General features: G+C 41.5%; 1 protein-coding gene across 1 annotated transcript; it reads left to right on the top strand.

Annotated features, from left to right (window-relative positions):
- Nucleotides 1–40: 40 nt before the first annotated feature.
- EMD (emerin) lies at nucleotides 41–16,896 on the top strand. Its single transcript, XM_081971357.1, has 9 exons — nucleotides 41–178; nucleotides 3,156–3,245; nucleotides 4,548–4,640; nucleotides 4,712–4,792; nucleotides 5,241–5,318; nucleotides 9,384–9,464; nucleotides 9,708–9,811; nucleotides 10,772–10,824; nucleotides 15,943–16,896. Exons 2-9 carry the CDS (start codon nucleotides 3,164–3,166, stop codon nucleotides 16,199–16,201), a joined length of 831 nt encoding a protein of 276 aa, XP_081827483.1. The 5' UTR covers nucleotides 41–178; nucleotides 3,156–3,163; the 3' UTR covers nucleotides 16,202–16,896.
- Nucleotides 16,897–17,939: the final 1,043 nt, after the last annotated feature.

Here is a 17,939-nt window from a genome sequence, read left to right as displayed (position 1 = left end):
AGGCCGGTAACGAGAGCCAGCAAGAAAAGGAAACACGCCCCGAACCCGCCCGGCAGCTACGGAGGAGGAGGAGGGTGTGCGCGGCGCTGCGATCCAGAGCCTGTCGGGCCCTCCCTCCCTCCTCGCAGCCTGACTCACTTCCCTTACGGCGCCCAGCCCAGTGCGCCCGGAATAGCAGGTAGGAACGAGCCCCATCTGCCCTCTGCGCCACCACCCTGCCTTCTTCACGCTTGCCTGCTCCTTTCCCTCGCAGCCTTCTGCCCGCCCCCACCCGGCCCTCTCTAATGCTTTCTTTTCGGTAGCAAAGCCCGCTTCGTTTCCCCCCTGAAGCTGGACTGGAGAAAGGGCTCCGTCGCTGGGTTTTTTCCCCTCCCTTCGCCAACTTGATGCATCTTGTTGGGGAGTAGAGAGCACCGTCTGATCCGCGTGTTACAAAAGGAATTTGGGCCGTAGGATCCGGGACTGCACGTCTCTCGTTTGGTAGAGGGCGCGGTTCCCGATGAAGGGTTTGAAGGGGGATTAGGGACCGAGCGACAGGGTGATCCCTTCTGCCTCCTCCGTTTGGCCCTTTTAGACGCGTCTCCCGCCGCTCTGGCCCTCCGTCGGCAAGGCAGAGGCGAGCCCGAAGCGCCCCGGGCTTTTGAAAGTTGGCAGCTGTCAGGGTTGGGCTCTTCCGCCCGTCCCTCTGATCCTCGCGGCTTCGGCATTTGCTGTCCCGTCAGAGGATTGGGGGGGGGGGGATGTTGGAGGGTCTGGAGCTCGACCAAACTGCTTCCCTTGCAAAAGGACTGCAGGTAGTGGCTGATGGGATAGGTTCTCGGGTTCCTTAGCTGACCCTGAAGTATGCTTTGGGCGGGGTTACTTTCTTCCCGCTGCTAAACTTACTCCGGAGCTCAGTTACCCGCAGGCTGACTTTCCTTCTTTTCCCGCGTGAATCTGCTTCTTCCATTCAACGCAATCTAGACTTCAGTTCACACATTTGTAGTTGGAAAGATAGCATAATCAAGGGTTTGTTTTTGTGCAGCTTAATTCAGGCAGGCATGCTGCTGATTGGTAAAGTCTCCCTCTGTGTTATAAATAACTCAAAGCAGTGATCATATCTAATGCTCTTTTCTCCACAACAACAACCTTGTGAGATGTTCCGCTGAAAGAGACTAACTGGCCCAAAGTCATCCAGCTGGATTTCTAGACTGGTGTTATAACCACTAGACCAAACTGACTCTCTTGGTTATCACTCCCTGGTCCCTATTTAACTGTTCCCAAATTAAAAAGGAACACAGGACTTCTATTGTTGGTTATTATACACTGAAATTCCTAATTAGCACAATGTTTCTCTGTGATCATTTGCTTGCCTAAATTGTTTTTTAAAATGTTACTTAATCTTAGACATAGGAAGCATGCAACGGTTATAATATGTTTCATTGTTATGGAATAAATGTGTTCCAAAGCCCTATCAATCCCAAATTGTTAGGCGAAAAAAGAGTTACAGTATTCCATCTGCCTTTTGATTTGGGGGGTGGGGGTGGAATTCAAGGGAAAGCCAAGGCACACCCAGGCATTTGAGACAAAACAAATTTGCAAACTATGTCTGATACTGATTCAAGCCCCAGCTCTGAATGTTTTTCCACTTAAATAAAAACATTTTATCTTCTTCATAGAGGTAAAATCTGAATTTTGAAAACAGAATTTCAGACAAATCTAATAAGTACAATAATTACTTGAAGTTTTGCTTTTTGTCTTGCTTTCCCCCCAGTTATATTGGATTTTAGGAGAAATTGAATTGGACAAAGGTCCAGAATAAGAAGTGATTTAATATGTCAATCTAATTTATGGCTGTTTGACATACCATCATAAAAACAATGCATAACTTCTACAACATGTGGATTCTAATCAGACACAATCTCTTGTAATACATATCTAGAATGCATGAATTCCATTTGGGGCTTATTCTGATTTAACAAGCTCTGAATATTTTGAAGGGAACTTGTTTAAATGGCCTCTTTGGGGCTGAAAAGAAATCTTTCTGTATTCATGCTCAGGCAAAAAAAACCTTAAGGAGTGGCTTACAATACTTTTGTCTGACACCCTTCCCCCAGTTCTTTTGTCAAAATTATAATCTTGCAAAAATGCAAAAAGCTTGTGGCTTTTATGAAGGCCTATGTGTTTTATGTACTAGATTGAATATTATTAGCTGCATTAAGAATTAGCCAAAGTTTGCAGGAATTGGAGTTGGGGAGCGATAATAAATTCAAATGAATAAAATAAATCTGCACACGTAAGTGTAGAAGGAAATGATACACAAAAATGGAGACTATGGCATTAAATAAAACCTGACTAAAATAAATACACCTGATAAAATATTTGTTGCTGACAGTGACAGTAATCCTAAAGGTACATTCATTATAAGTTACATGTAATGGAATAACATCTTTATCTTGATTCAGAGGGAGTCACCAAATGGGTTTCTTTGATTTTATTTTTTCATCAAGAGGAGTAGGAAGCACATAATCCTCTTTTCCCACACTCGGCAAATGTGCTTTGGGAAACTATGTGCCCCTCCTAGAGGCTTTAGCAATGCTGTGTTAGTAAACTGCCTAGCACTGAATTAGATCCACCCACCACTGCCTTGCCTGGCTTAATCCAACATTGCCCAACTATTCACAGACATGGCCAGTTTGTAGTACTGTTAGGGGTTGAGAACATTAGTTCTTGTTGAGGCAACATTGCCTTTATTGTTATTGCTCAGCCCCTGTTGTTATAACAAACCACATTATCCTTGGTCCTTTCCTATTCTGAGCAATATATTCACTTCCAAATATTGACTTTATTTATGTTGGGTTTTGCTTCCCCATCTCATTTCTTCCTTTCATATGTAACTCGTTTAGGAACAGCTTGATTACATTTTATCCCCATCACACAAAAAGGGAAAAAAACCACACATTCTTCTACTGAAATCATTCTCTGCAGAGAACCTGTAGCAATGTTGGTACTGAAGCTACTTTTGTTTTCAAGATAAAGTATTTTAGTGGTTGGTATGATCATGTGTGAGAGATCTTCATTTAGTTTTAAAAGTAGTTTTTTCCCAATTGTACAATTAATTGTTATTTGGGGATATTGGCTGCAACTCACCCCCATCCTCATTCTACATTTTCTAGGTGGCACCATGGATGAATACAAAGGCATGACAGACAAGGAACTTATTGCACTATTGAAAGAATACAGCATCCCCCACGGGCCAGTTGTTGGTATGTGTTGTGACAATGTGTTTACTCAGAGCAGAAAAAATAAGTTCAGGTAGTCCTTGACTTATTATGTTAATTGAATTCGCGATTTTGGCTCTAAGTTATGATGGTTGCAAAGTGCGTTACCGCATGACCATGCCTGATTTTATTACCTTTTTGGTGTGGGGGTGATTAAATGAACCCATTGTTTGCTATGGGGTGTGTTTAGTTGGGAGCAAGTAAAGGCCAGGTTCTGGCATAAACTTCATAAGTTGCAGTCATATGGCCACAGAGTACTTACTTACAAACAGCCGTAATTGTGAATGGCCTCAAATGTCAGAACTTTGCATCTGGGTCATAACTCCCTTTTTCAGGATGCTTCGTAACTTCAAATTGTCAATAAGTGATTCGTTATAAGATGAGGACTGCCTGTAAACATGCTTTGGAATTTGGAAGTGGGAAAGTAGCAAGTTAAGAGAGGAAGCAAAATAAGCAAAAAAGATAAAGTTTTACAACAAAGGTGATTTCTTATCCCCAAACTTTATGTGCAAGCCCCCTTTTCCAAAATGTAATTTTTAATGACCTGGGTGGGAAATTTACTAAAATATTGAAGATTAGATGTAAGGTTGTCCTTAATTAATTTTAGCTATTTTAATTAACATTACATCAAGTTCATTTTCCTCTAATCACTTATTTTCCTCTGGATTCTTACCCTTTTGGAGCATAGCCAGGCCCTCCCTTCAGCACAGAACTGAAAACCAAGTTCTTGGTTCATAAAAATTGTGCCTCTGGCTTTTACAGCAGAAGAGACCACCGTATAAGAGAAGATTCTATTTGCCCCCTCCCTCTTGCCCCGCTCCAGTTTTTCACTAATTTCACAGTAAATTGCCTGAAGTGGTGGAGCATATGGGGATAAAATTCTGCCTCTCTACTCTCAAACGCGAGGGAGAAAGATGCATAAATAACAAATGTGGATACATTCACTGAGTCTTAAGAAGAAGAAAAGTCAAAAGACTCTTAAAATGCTTAAGGGGAGTGCTGCACCTAATCAGGAATTGCTTTCTTGTGAAATATCCAACCCACATTTATCTTGGACAAATGTAACTTTGGGCGTGTTTTCCCAACAGATTAACGTCCTCTATGAAAAATATTTAGGACAGGTTAATCAATGAACTGGCCTTTGGGAGTTGGCAAGACTTCGAAGCAAAATCAATAAAGATATATGGAAGTATTAATAGAAGAGTAGAAGGAACAAAGGGAGGAGGCTGAAGGGTTGTACATTGTTCTCCGCTTAGATATAACCCCAGCCTGGTTTCTGTTTCCCAGGATCAACCCGAAAAATTTATGAAAAGAAAATATATGAATATGAGACTGAGCGTACTCGATATCCTTCACCTGGAGGATCTGTGACCCATACAGGTAAGAAGAAACTGACCCAAGTGGAGAAAGGTCTCCCTGCCAGTTACTTACCTCTTTTCTCACCCACACAGAGCCAGCCACCAGCCAAAGCTACATAAAAGAGACCTTTGTGAGTCCACGAAAAAGGGAAGACTTCAGCTATGGACGAGAAGGTGGGTGAAGTGAATTGCTAAGACAGGAGTAAAAGACAGACATGGACTAAGAATCAAAAGACATCAGAAGGATGAGCAATCCAAGAAACAAACAAACAAAGAGATGGAAGTTAGCTGGGCAATGGCATGTCTGTTCTTCGTGCTCGAAGGAACTGGACAATCCAAGTTAAATTAAAAAGTAGAAATCTCCATTGATTTGAGATCAACATTTGGGTGACTATGTGGGTACATCCATGCCGTCTTCATGACAACGGTAGGGAAATAGTTTGGCATTGTTTTCCTTGGAGAGTGTTTTGCAACTTTTCAGTCTAGTCTACAGGTATGTTTTAGTAATACTAAATAGGCCCAACCTTTTTTAGTTTCCCAGCCTAGACAAGGTGACCGAGGTACTGACTCCTCTTGAGGCTGGATCAAATTTAAATACCTTCTCATTCATTCTACCCTGCAGCTCTTGGCTCCACAAGAACTTACTTCAAAGAATATGCCCCAACAAGACAGGAATACTATTCTGAGTACAAAGATGAAGGTAGGTGTGAGAGGAGAGTCTTTGACTGAAGAAAGATGGATTATAGGCCATGGACATAGAAAGAGAATATTGAAAATATTGCTATATTTTTTATAGCAAGAGAAATATAAGTATTCTCTCATCAAACAAATGACGTAGATACTGTGTTTTTCGGAGTATACGACACACTGAAGTATAAGACGCACCAAGGTTTTGAAGAGGCAAATTAAAAAAAAAGTTTTTGCACTCTGCAGACCTCCTGAAAACAGTCCGTTTTTTGCGAAAACGGGCCCGTTTTTTGTCAAAAAAGGGCATGCATAGCCTTTAGGAGGTTTATAAAGTGCTCTTGGGGGCTGGGGGGGGGGGAATTGAGCAAAAAATGGTCCTCCCCAGCCTCCAGGAGCACTCTTTAGGAAAGCCTCCTAAAGGCTATCCATTTTGGTGAAGGGGCGGGGTTTCGGGAGGCAAAAATGCTGTATTCAGTGTATAAGACGCATCCAGATTTTCAGCCTCTTTTTTGAGGGAAAAAGGTGTATTTTATACTCCAAAAATACGGTAATATGTTCAGTCTTGTTCATATTTGGAACTCAACCCCTAAAACAAGGATTTCTATATAAATCTGGCTCAATTAAACCTAAAATTACAAATAAGTTGATCGGATTTTATTTTAAAATCAGAGACTATGTGAAATCAATGCTGTATTTGTCCCATAAGGTTGATTTTTGAGCTTTTAGAACATTTTGACGTCAAGGTTAACTTTGTTGTCGCTGACACTGCCAAAATTCATACTCTACATCACAAACAGGTATATTTTAAGAACATAAGGATAGATGCCTTTTGCTTCCTTTGATGTTTGCCTTTTTTCTGTCAAATGTCGTTTCCACCCTATTTTCATGACAAATTGTGATTAAAAAAAATCTATAAAACATATACTTAATTCAGTGTTATTTTCATAACACCTGAACATTCATTCACATTTTTGTATATACTGCCATTAATATTTACATTTTTTGCAAATTACTCTTTCAATGTTTTATATCCTTTGGAATTTTATAAGCATTTTTTGGGGGGAGATTTGTACTCAGATGTACAAAAATTAAAGAACACTAAAGGTCTTCCACTTTCTCTTATTAGTTTGGAATTAGTCATTTGATTTGTCTGTCTTTACTTACTATAACCTAATGTAATTCATACAAGCTAATATAGACAGAAATACAAATTTCTCCACAATCCATAGATTGGCTAGATGTAGAGGTTTACAGTATTTTAGCAGGAATTCTGTTCTGAGTCTGTCATTCACTACTCATTGATATGTTTATAATGTTGCTTTGGTAATTATGATGAAAGTTATCATTTTTTTTAAAACGTCAGAATTTCTGGAATGTTGTATTCTTATGGAATACATAAGGAATGTATAAGTATAAATCTTTATTACGGTCAAAGACCAGCAATACACATTACTTTTTACAATATGTTAAAAAGTACTGAGCATTAAAATATAATTAAAAGGTATTGACATTAAAAGTGGATAATAACATACATGTTCTCAAATTGCTCGGGCCACTCCCTGGTTTACCTGGGTGCAAAGCCAATAAGTATGGGAGTAAATACAATGGTCCAGAAATTGTTAGAGATATGTCCAAATAATTGGTACAGGATGACAACTATACTTCTGTAACCTATTTTTTTCTTGTGGACATTGCAGCAACACAGAACTTTGCCACTGCATACATGGTAGCCGGGTTTGTGTCCTGGAGGAGAAAGCCTACATAAAAATTGTCTGCCCTCCCTGGCAATCTCTCTAATAAGGGGAAAATATGCGCAGACCTACAAACTCTGTATAGCTCGCAGTGTAATCGAACATGTGGGATATCTTCCACTTCTCCTTTACCACATATACAAACCCGTTCTGCTATAGGTGTTCTCTTATACCTGCCCTGGAGGAGTACTGAAGGAAGAATGTTAAATCTGGCTCTGAAGAAAGCTATTCTTTGTTTTGGGAAGATCAGGCCATTTAGATATCTTGCCAATTCCCATACATCCTGTTTGATTCTGTCCCTACTGTGGAGAGGCAACCTATTTAGTTTTTCTTGGAACTCCATGTCCTTCATTCTATTAATTACTACTTGCTTTGCTTGATCAAAGCCTAGGGACATTAAGAATACCGGTGAGAGCCCATAAGAGCCCAGCTTGTGATCAATTGCCTGTTTCCAGGGGGAGGGGAAGTTGTCAGTCAACAGTAGTGGGGGACAGTCCCTCTGGAAAGAAATGCATTTTAAGCCAATGAATGATCATCATCTTCCAAGCTCTTACCTGAATTTGAGGCATGCCTGTCACAATTCTTAACTGGGCATTTGGAGTTCTTTTGGGTGCAGCTAAGATTGCTTGCAGGAATTTGGTTTGTATGGTTTCTAGGCAGTCTTTCTTTGCAAGGATTCCTGTTTGTGCCCCATATAGAATTTGCACCAATGTTTTGGCCTCAAAAAGTTTTAAGGCAACAAACACTAACTGCCCTCCACCTGTGTAAAAGAAATGTTTAATTGCGTTTGAGGATCTATTGGCTGCTTGCAATGTGTGATCCAGGTGTGCCTTCCATGTCCCTTGGGAGTGGAAAACCACCCCAAGGTATCTAAATGTTCTAATCTGTTCCAAACTATGTCCTTCTATATTCCAGGAATATTGGCTAGGTCTTTTAGCAAAGCTAAAATTTTTGATTTATCAAAGTTAAGGACCAGCTTGTTTTGCCTGCAATAGCCGAGTGTTGCCCTAATTGCTCTCTTCAGTCCTACAGGGGCTTGTGAAATAATAGCGGCATCATAATCATATAAGAGAATTGGAACTTTGCGTTGTGCTATGTTAGGAGGATGGAAATCAGGGTTCTGTAAGAGATCAATCAGGGGATTAATATAGAAGTTAAAGAGGGAGGGAGACAGGATGCAACCCTGCTGCCCCCTTTTTGTGCCCTTACTGGGCCGGTTAAACTTCCTTGGGGATTGCACCTCACTTTCAAGGTGGAATTGGCATACAATTTTTGTATGAGGAAGAGGAGGCGTTTATCGATAGTGGTGCGTTTTAATTTCTCCCAGAGGGTGAGATATTGAATCAAAGGCCTGCTTAAAATCAAGGAAAGCCACAAAAAGAGCGGATTTTTTTTAATATGTGTATTTTTGTACTAAATGGTGGAGTACCAAGATATGATCCACCGTAGATCTTCCTTCTCTAAACCCGGCTTGCTCGTCTTTGATTATCCCTCCTGAAATTAGCCAATCCTGAAGTTTATAGTTTAGATGTTTGACATACAATTTACTAATAACGCTCAGAAGACTAATGGGTCTATAATTGCCTGGGTCATTTCTATTGCCTTTTTTATAAATTGGTATGATAATTGCTACTCCCCAATCTCTTGGCATAGGGCCTGTTTTATCTATAAATGTAAACAGAGATGCTAAAAGTGGAGCCCACCAACTGGCGTTCTTTTTGATTATTTCTGGCAGGACTTTACCAGCACCAGGTGCCTTATTAGGAATGAAATCTGCAAGGACAGGCCATTGCTTAATGACCACTTGTTCAGTGACCATTCGAACTTAGGATGGTGCTGAACAAATGGTGGTTATGTCTGGTCTTTGGACTAATGATCACCGTTTGTGATCTTCTTTGCCTGCTTCCTGCAAGCAAAACCAATGGAGAAGCCAGCAGGGGGTAGCAAATAGTAGCCACATGATGTCCTTGTTGATTCCCTTCTTAAGGGAATCACTTGTCCATAGTGTTTCCCTTAACAATGGCAATGAGAAGTTCTGGGATTTCTTTCCTAAGCGGCATGGTCATACGATGCTATGTTTTACAACTGCATTGCTTGATCCCAGTTATGTTGTGAAATTCGGATTACCTATAATTGTGTTATGTCATATGCAACAGAATGCCAAACAGATCCAAAACCATTTGCAGATACTGTTTGTCCCTTTGCAACATGTTCTCAGCTTAAATAGCTTAACTTGCTTTTTACTATAAATACATGTACACACACATATGTTCCATAAAGAGGAAGAGCTTTTGCTTCAAGTAATGTTTTTCCCTGTGATTTCCTAGATCCCAGTCCCACCAAGTCGTATCTGAGTTATAATTACAGTTTGCCCCAACATGAAGAAAATTCTTCATATGCATCAGAAGGTAGGAAGAAAGATGAAAGTGCAAAATGGGTTTTGAAAATTCACACATCCTGTAAGATTAGAACCATGATGTTTGGTCAAACTAATAATTATTGAGAAATCTGGGAACAAAAAAAAAAACACCCACCCAGAGAGCACCCAATCAGAGAAATCTGATCTTGCCAGCCTTTATTATTGTTTTTATATTGATATATAACAAGATCTATCATCAGAATTTTTGATAAACCTGTCTATTTTATGACAGATACGGATGTGGACACTACTGAGCCCTCCAGATCTTCCTATCGAAGTTACTTGTCTTTATTAAGCCATACTACACCTCCAGGGGCAGTGAGCGCCCGCCAACCAGTAAGTTGTTCCTCACATGCTGTCAAGCCTAAAGACAACAGAGAGCACTCTAGTTGTAGGAGATGATCAGGCTGAGCCTGAGGGGGGGGTCAAATGTATCATAAGTCAGGAGTAGATCTAAGTCCAGCCCACCTTGAATGCCTTTCTTATCTCCCGTTTATTTCCCTTGACTGCTAATTGGTCAGATTCTTGTAGATTCTTCCTGAATCTCCTGATTTACCTGGCGCTTGACATTAGTTGAATCTAATCTGTTTCTTGCTCATGCATAATAGAGAGAATCTTGCCAAACTAAAGCTATAAGCTTCTAACCTACCAGATATAGCTTGAGAGATTCTAGGGAGTGGCTACCTTGAGCCTCTTCCCCCTCCACCTTAGGCTGCATAGTGTTTTAATCCTGCTCTGTCTCTGGGAAAGCTCTGTGCTGGCCAAACTCTCCCCAAGGTACTCATCCCTCGACAGAACAAGAAAGCTATCCAGGTGGGATTAACATCCAAAACAATCAAGGAACGATTCCTCCTTACAATTCTGCATAGATCATTTCGACTTACGACCACAGTTGGGACCAGCCTCTCCATTGCTAAGCAAGGCAGTTCTTAAGCGGTCGCACCCAGTTTTACAAATGGTTTTGCTACAGTTGTTAAGCAAATTACTGCAGCTAAGTGAATCATGTGATCATTAAGCAAATCCAGTTTCTCCCATTGGTTTTGCTAATCAGAAGCCAGCTGGGAAGGTCACACAGGACGATCACATGACCCCAGGATGCCGCAACTGTTGCTAATACATGCGGGTTGCCAAGCAGCCAAATTTTGTGCCCAGGGAGGATGCTGCAATGGTCATAAGTGAGAGGACCGGTCATAAGTCACTTTTTTCAGTACTGTTGTAATTTCACATGGTTGCTAAACAAATAGTTGTAAGTGAAGGGCTGCCTGAATACTCACTGCTATCCATATTTTCTTTCAGATTGCAGAGCCATATCCATACTCTTCCAGTGAGAAGGGTGTGTCAGCTGAGAGGTAAGTAGGGTCAGTGATGCAGAGGCATCAGTAAAAAAAAAATATATTCCCAAGAATGTCTCGTGGAATGGGTTGTTTGGTTTGTGATGTCCTGACCCAGCCCTAGCAGAACCAAGAAACAGAACCCCTTGCCCCCCCCCCAAAACCCTTTTTATTTAACGTCTGTGAATTCATGGCATTCCCACACAGAAAAGTCAAGGCAATAATCCTTCCAAGGGTTAAATGAAGTACAGACTCTTATCGGTTCTTGGATAATTGCCAAGGCTGGAGCTTCCTGCCACAAAGCTGTAAATCAAACTCTCTCAAACAGACTCTGAGGCACGAATCACAATAAGCAAAGCTTCCTAAATCGAACGGTTGTTTCCCACAACACCACTCCCCTTTAGCTTGTATTTATTTTCCAGCCAAGGAGGGGCCACTCAGGTGTGCCTTTCTTTCTGTGTCGGCTCATGGTACCTCAATTATTCTCCTCTCCAGACAGTTCTGCGCATAAGCGCATCTGTAACAGGCCCCGGCTGTTCTTCTTCCCCACTTATCTCTGACTCCGAAGGCAGTTGGGAAATGTCATAAGGCCCTGGCTCTATCTTTGCTTCCAACTAGAGCACCCATCAGAGCCTTCCCCAGACTCCAGGACTGGCCCAGGTTCCTCCCCAACCTCCTTATTGTCCAAGTCTGCCACCAGCTCTGCTGGCAGCTGGCAGGCCACAACATGTGGGTAGATGCCTTTCTGTGGTTCTTTGACAAATGCAGATTTGATGACCTTGAGGGTAGTCAGGTGATACTAAGTCCAGATAGAGCTACCTCAAAGAGTTGCCTGAAGAGGTTCTGTGCCCTCATGCCCCTGTGCACCAAAATAATTGGTAGACTTTGAATTGGAAATGCTGCGGAGCCTTATCTATAATGGGGAATCTTCTCAGTGTTGCCAAATATTTCTGGTTCTAAAGAAAGGTTGATGCTAAAGCTCCCATCAGCTGAGGCAGTTTTCCCCAATTTGGTTCCATCTTGATATATCAGGGCTGCCATTCTCAGAATAGCTGCCGGCTGTCAGTGTTGGAAGTTGCAGTTCCAGCACATTTTGATGGAACCAGTCCAAGGAAGGCTATTATACTAAGGTAAGCCTTCTATCTCAGGGAGTGAGTTTTGAGCACCGTCAGAATGTGTGTTTTTTTTAGATTCTTATTAAAGTTTATTATAAGATAGAAAGAGAAGCAAAAATTGAGGAACCTTAACAAGACAGGGGCAGAAAGAGGTAAAAAAAGAAGAAATAGTGTGTTCCAATTTTTGTCAGTATAGTAGAATGCAAAACAAAAATACAGGTAGTCCTCAACTTACAACCACAATTGAGCTCCAAATTCGTGTTGTTAAGTGAGACATTTGTTAAGTGAGTTTTGTCCTATTTTATGACCTTTCTTGCCTCAGTTGCTAAAGTGAATCACTGCAGTCAATAACTTGGTTGGTTATGTGGCTTCCCTTTTCAGTTTATTTGTCAGAAGGTCGCAAAAGTTGATCACATAACCTTGGGACAATGGTCATAAATATGAATCAGTTGCCAAGCAGCTGAATTTTGATCACATGATCTTGGGGATGCTGCAACGGTCGTAACTGTGAAAAACGGTCATAAGTCACTTTTTCAGTGCCACTGTAACTTTGAACAGTCACTAAAAGAGCTGTTGTAAGTCAAGGATTACTTGTATGCCACCTCAAACTTTTGCTTTACATTTTTAAATGTTTGAAGCCATTTCTATAACAACAGTCATTCTGATCATCAAAACCTAAAACTAAAGTTTCATATTTTGTCAGTTTTGATTCAAAAACCAGAAAGGGTTTCCAAATGAAAACAACAGATAAATTCTCTTTAATTCACACAGTCAATTTTGCCATCTCCATCATCTTTAATCATCCATTCTTCCATTGTGGGAATGAGTCTGTCTTTCTACCCTTGGGCATCTAAGATTCTTGCTGTTGTCAACATATATAGTAGCAAAGTTTTTGAACACCACCAGAATTATCAGCATTGCTGCAATGATCAAAATGAGAAACTTTTGCAATCTTTGTGAAAAATCTGAAAGGCTGGAAATCAGGTCATAAGAGAAATTTCATAAGAGAAATTTCATATCATGCCAGATAGAAAATCTAATCTAGGAGGCCTTAAATCGCAGCTCCTACGGTTGATAAGGTTCTTCTGCTTAGTACTCACTGAGATGAACTGCATCCCTGCATTTCATTTCCATGGAGCGTATCTTGTCAGCAATGGTTTACTTCGTATTAATTAAGGGGAAAAGACAAAGCGTCTGTTTTTGTCTTTTGATAGTCATCCAAATATTTCAATTTTTCTCAATACAACAACAAATTACTGTCACTGCGTTAAATGTTTGCTAGTAGAACTGAACTGAATAGTTACTGAAAGAGTTACTGCGCAGGTCATAAGCCTTATCTGACAATGATTTATTGTGCATGCTTAACATGTTTATTACATCACACATTCCAGAGACTTCTTTCCTTTTGATCTTTGTCCGTCTGCCAGGAAGCTGGTAGACAAACTGCTCTTGCCAAAATGTAACAATTAGATAGATTTGTTTATTTCTTTATCTTATTATTTTTGTATTAAAGCTTGTTTTTTAATTAGAACTTGTTATTGGACTTCATTTTCGCTTCTTAAAGAAAATGCTGTTTGGAAAAGCCACGGTCTAAGACCTCATTTAGTTCAGGGTGACATTTTTCCCCTGACAATTACTGACTAGTCTTTAGTATGAAACAGTTTGCTCATTTTCTTTCTCTCTGTAACCTAATTTGCCAGCATCACTGAAAGGCTTTATTCTAGGAAAACAAGTTTTTGGCTCTGTCTAGTCATTATTAAGGCACCTCCAAAGAGAGAAATATTCCCTGGATTTAGGGAAAGTCAAAGCGGCTGACAGCAGACTCTATTTACTTGGAATTTAAAATGGTTGCCCATCACCACCAAAGCAGTGGGGGGAAATCTTAACATGCATTCTCAGTAAATCCAAGACTACCCTCTTATTTTAAAAATACATTTATTGGACAAAAGGGCTTCTTACTCCATTTGAAAAAGTATTTCGCACTCTGGGAGTGTGTCAGGGGAGCTCTCAGCAGTGACTGCCATGGAAAGAGTAAATAGGAGGAGGTTATTTACAGAAGCAATAGGAGTAACAGTGTAATGATAATAACAATATAACATTGTTCAAGGGACCTTGAAGGTCTTCTAGTCCAACCCCCTGCTCAAGCAGGAGGCCCTATACCAGGGGTGTCCAAACTTGGGAACTTTAAGACTTGTGGACTTCAACTCCCAGAATTCCCCATGGCTGGCTGGGGAATTCTGGGAGTTGAAGTCCACAAGTCTTAAAGTTCCCAAGTTTGGACACCCCTGCCCTATATAATTTGAAACAAGTGGCTGTCCAGTCTCTTCTTAAAAGCTTCCAGTGATGGAGCATCCATGATTTCTGGAGGCAAGCCGTTCCCATTGGTTGGTTGCTCTCACTTGTCAGGAAATTTCCCCTTGTTGCCACAGTACCACTTACAGGTAGTTACCAATTTACAACCACAGTTGAACCCCAACATTTTGTCGTTAAGTGAAACACTTGTTAATTGAGTTTTGCTCCATTTTACGACATTTCTTTCCACAGTTGCTAAGTGAATCACTGCAGTTGATAAGTTAGTAACCCTGTTGTTAAGTGAACCTGGCTTCCCCATTGACTTTGCTGGTGAGAAGGTCGCAAAAGGGGATCACTGCAACCGTCACAAATATGAACCCATTGCCAAGCACCTAAATTTTGGTTGCATGATCACAGGGATGCTACGAAGGTCACAACTGAAAAATGGCCATGTCTTCTTTTTCAGTGCCATTGTAACTTTGAACAGCCACTAAACAAACTGTTGTAAGTCAAGGACTACCTGTAGTGCCACATTGCTGCAGTGGGCTAGGCCAGTCACAGGACATCCATTTCCCAGAAGGCAAAAGGAGTGAAGATGCTCCAATGACACTCCCTCCAATGATCCAGAGTGCTCTCTATCTATCCCTGCTGATCTTTCTCTGACCTGGGGAGCTGCATTTGGGGACAAAGCAATGGACCGCAGCTATACCTTCCTGTCTGTTAAGAATGACTGTGGGGTGCCCAAGGGATTCTTGTAAATCAAAAATAAAACGTCACTCTTTCCTCGCTTAATATAGAGAATATTCAGAAATAATTATTAAAGCTACGTGGAGGGGAGTAGGTACCAGGTGTGTGTGAGTAGGCAAATTGATTCCCATGGGAATGCAATGGATTCCTATCTCTCAGATGGGACCCGAAGAGGCTGAATGCCCTGCTGTAATGGTATGTGGGAATGACCTTGAGAGGCAGGAGGAAAAACTGCAGCCTAGAAGTAGTTCGATAAAATTTGAGCCTGAAGGAGGAGGGATGGCAACATATCTCAGAAAGGACTCTCTTCCTTTTCAGGAGAGAAAAAGTAAGGAAAGGGAATACTTTCAGACTTGAAAAATCTGTTAATACATTCTTACAATTAATGTAGAGCTGGTACTCCCGGTGTGCTTCTTGTCTGGACTATCTGAAAGGCTGACATCAATCTTCTGAGATTCTTTTGTCCCTCTCCTCCATCAGGCTCAAATGTCATTTATCAGACCATTGTCTAGGCTGCAGCTCTGCCTTCTGCCTCCCAAGGTCATTCCCACATACTAGTCATTATACCTTCCTATAACAATTCTTGTAGATGACAGTATTTTCCAGTAAAAGCAAGCAAGCAAATATTGTCATTTTTATCAACAGACTTAAATATGAGCAAGCATAAATTAGGACTATTGGCCACCTAGGGTTGACTCTGTATTTATATTATTTATTATAAGCGATTTCTTAGTGCTTCTGCCAGAAAATTATACTACAGTGAAAAAGAAGTCATAATGTGGACTGTAGTAAAGAGATTCTCCAAGAGCTTAATGAAAGTTATGTGGGAAATCTCTTCATATATCTTAAGAACCAAGTTTTAACATAGATTGTATCAGGGAGATTTAACGGGGCCAAGAAAGATTCGAAATGCCTTGAGCTCTAGCTGAAGAAAATGCTGGCATGTGCACTTAACATTTCTGTTTTGGGTTTATGTTTGCAGAGACAGCAGTTCCTACCAGAGCGTTTTCCAACGAAAATCATCTGGATTGTCTTCGCTGCAGGTGCAGCCCCGCCGTTCCATACATCCAGATCGCCAGGCCCAGGCGACGGAGAAGGCTGTGGGGAGCAATGCAGAAACCAAGCGATACCTCCCCCTCTGGCTCCAGCTCCTGGTGTTTGGGTTGCTGGCTGCCTTCCTGGCCTTCATCTACTTCTTACAGGGTGATGATAATCCCTTTGTCAAGTATATTAGTCAGTGAAGTCTTGGCTTTTATTACTAAGGCTTTTATCCCCCAGAGCCTAGGCCAGGGGTGTCCAAAGTTGGCAACTTTAAGACTTGTGGACTTCAACTCCCAGAATTCCCCAGCCAGCAGAGCTGGCTGGGGAATTCTGGGAGTTGAAGTCCACAAGTCTTAAAGTTGCCAGGTTTGGACACCCCTGGCCTAGGCCAATCTCAGCTGACTTGGTTCCCTTTTGGTTGGGGCTGTAATTTCCAGATGTCACAGCCCATAGGCTGGCATGCTGTGATTTGCAGTCTTAACCCAGCCAGAGGGCATCGCAATGCCCAGGAGAAGCCTAGAATTTTGTGTGGGGTTTTTTTGGGGGGGGGAAGGGGAGAGTTAGAATGTTTTTGACAGTAAGTGCCTTCTTGTCAGTTAATGGGGGGGGGGGAGGGGGAGGAAGTGGTATATTGAGGGCCAGGGATGGAAAAGTTTCTACCAACTTTCCAGAGATAAAGCTGCTCTCCATACTTGGGCCCACCCCCTTCCTGAAACCAGCTAATGTGGGGCATTTTTATCTGCTGATTTTATAAGCTTGTCTTTATATCAGGAGCATGGGTGACTTCTTATGAGGGGATGGGCGGGCATGGAGGGAAGAATTGTATCCTATCAATTGCTTTGTTTTAAATATACGGAATGTATGGGATATCTAAATAAACCTTCTCATTTTTTAAGGTTGTCTTATTTCATTATTTCACCTCAGTCTAGAGACAATCATCATTTGTATGTAGACATTGCTCACCGTCCCATAACTCCAAATCTTTTAAGGTCAAATAGCTGAAGGGTTTCTCCATAGCTTATATCACTTTGATTTGGCCGGCCGTGTAAATAAAAACAACATTAAGCCAGAAGTCTTTTTTAGTGTGTATAGGATTTTTTAAATTCTTTCGTAGACCACAAAAAAAAAAAAATTTGAATTCACACACTTGGCCAATCTTTTTCCTTTTTATTTTTACACTTGGGAGTGGAGACAAAGTATACATCCTTCTGAGATTCCCTCCACAAATCGGGAAGAACAGGAGGAAGGAACTGCATTCCCATGTGATGCTAAACCAGTGTTTCTCAATCTTGTCAACTTGAAGATGTCGGGACTTCAACTCCCAGAATTCCCCAGCCAGCATTCGCTGGCTGGGGAATTCTGGGAGTTGAAGTCCGGACATCTTCAAGTTGACAAGATTGAGAAACATTGTGCTAAACCAAGTTTTTAAACCAAGGTTGTTGAATAAGCCCCTCAACCCAACATGAACACATTGCAGCTTGGTGTTACATGTTTAACCAACCATCTGATGAAGCATTCGTGGTAGAAGGGGCATGTGTGGGAGGCAATCATGTATTATTGGCAAGGGAATGTTTTGACGGGACTGAGGTAAGACTAGAGGCCTTGAGGGAACTCTGAGGGTGTGTAGCCGCAGCCTGTGGGGTTACAGGAGGGTGCTTGACTGGGAACTGGGAGGGCTTCCTGTTGGGGTGATGAGGGCGTGGGAAGGGAACAGATATCCAGGAAGGAGATGCATGCTGGGGAGAGGGATCCTGTTGCTGCTGTGTCCTTCGTAATTTCTCCCGGACCTTTACGAACTCTGGTTGGCTCCCACCGCGATCTCCTGTTGCTTCCTGCTGTTGATGCTGCAGATAAGAAAGAATACTCCTATCAGATATCCTTGAAGCGTCCACCTGCAAGGCATTTCCTGTCACTGCCTACAAGAACTGTAGTAGAGAG

This window comes from Natrix helvetica (genome assembly GCF_964273705.1).
Source record: "Natrix helvetica genome assembly, chromosome: 1".
In the NCBI taxonomy this organism is placed as follows: domain Eukaryota; kingdom Metazoa; phylum Chordata; class Lepidosauria; order Squamata; family Natricidae; genus Natrix; species Natrix helvetica.
This window is presented reverse-complemented; position numbering and strand designations above follow the sequence as displayed.

Bases quoted from the DNA above. Each gene is read 5' to 3' on its own strand.
- EMD (XM_081971357.1), top strand. From the start codon at position 3,164: ATGGATGAATACAAAGGCATGACAGACAAGGAACTTATTGCACTATTG. The intron at 9,812-10,771 runs GTAAGTTGTTCC...ATTTTCTTTCAG, and splicing joins CAGTGAGCGCCCGCCAACCA to ATTGCAGAGCCATATCCATA. The intron at 10,825-15,942 runs GTAAGTAGGGTC...TTATGTTTGCAG, and splicing joins AAGGGTGTGTCAGCTGAGAG to AGACAGCAGTTCCTACCAGA.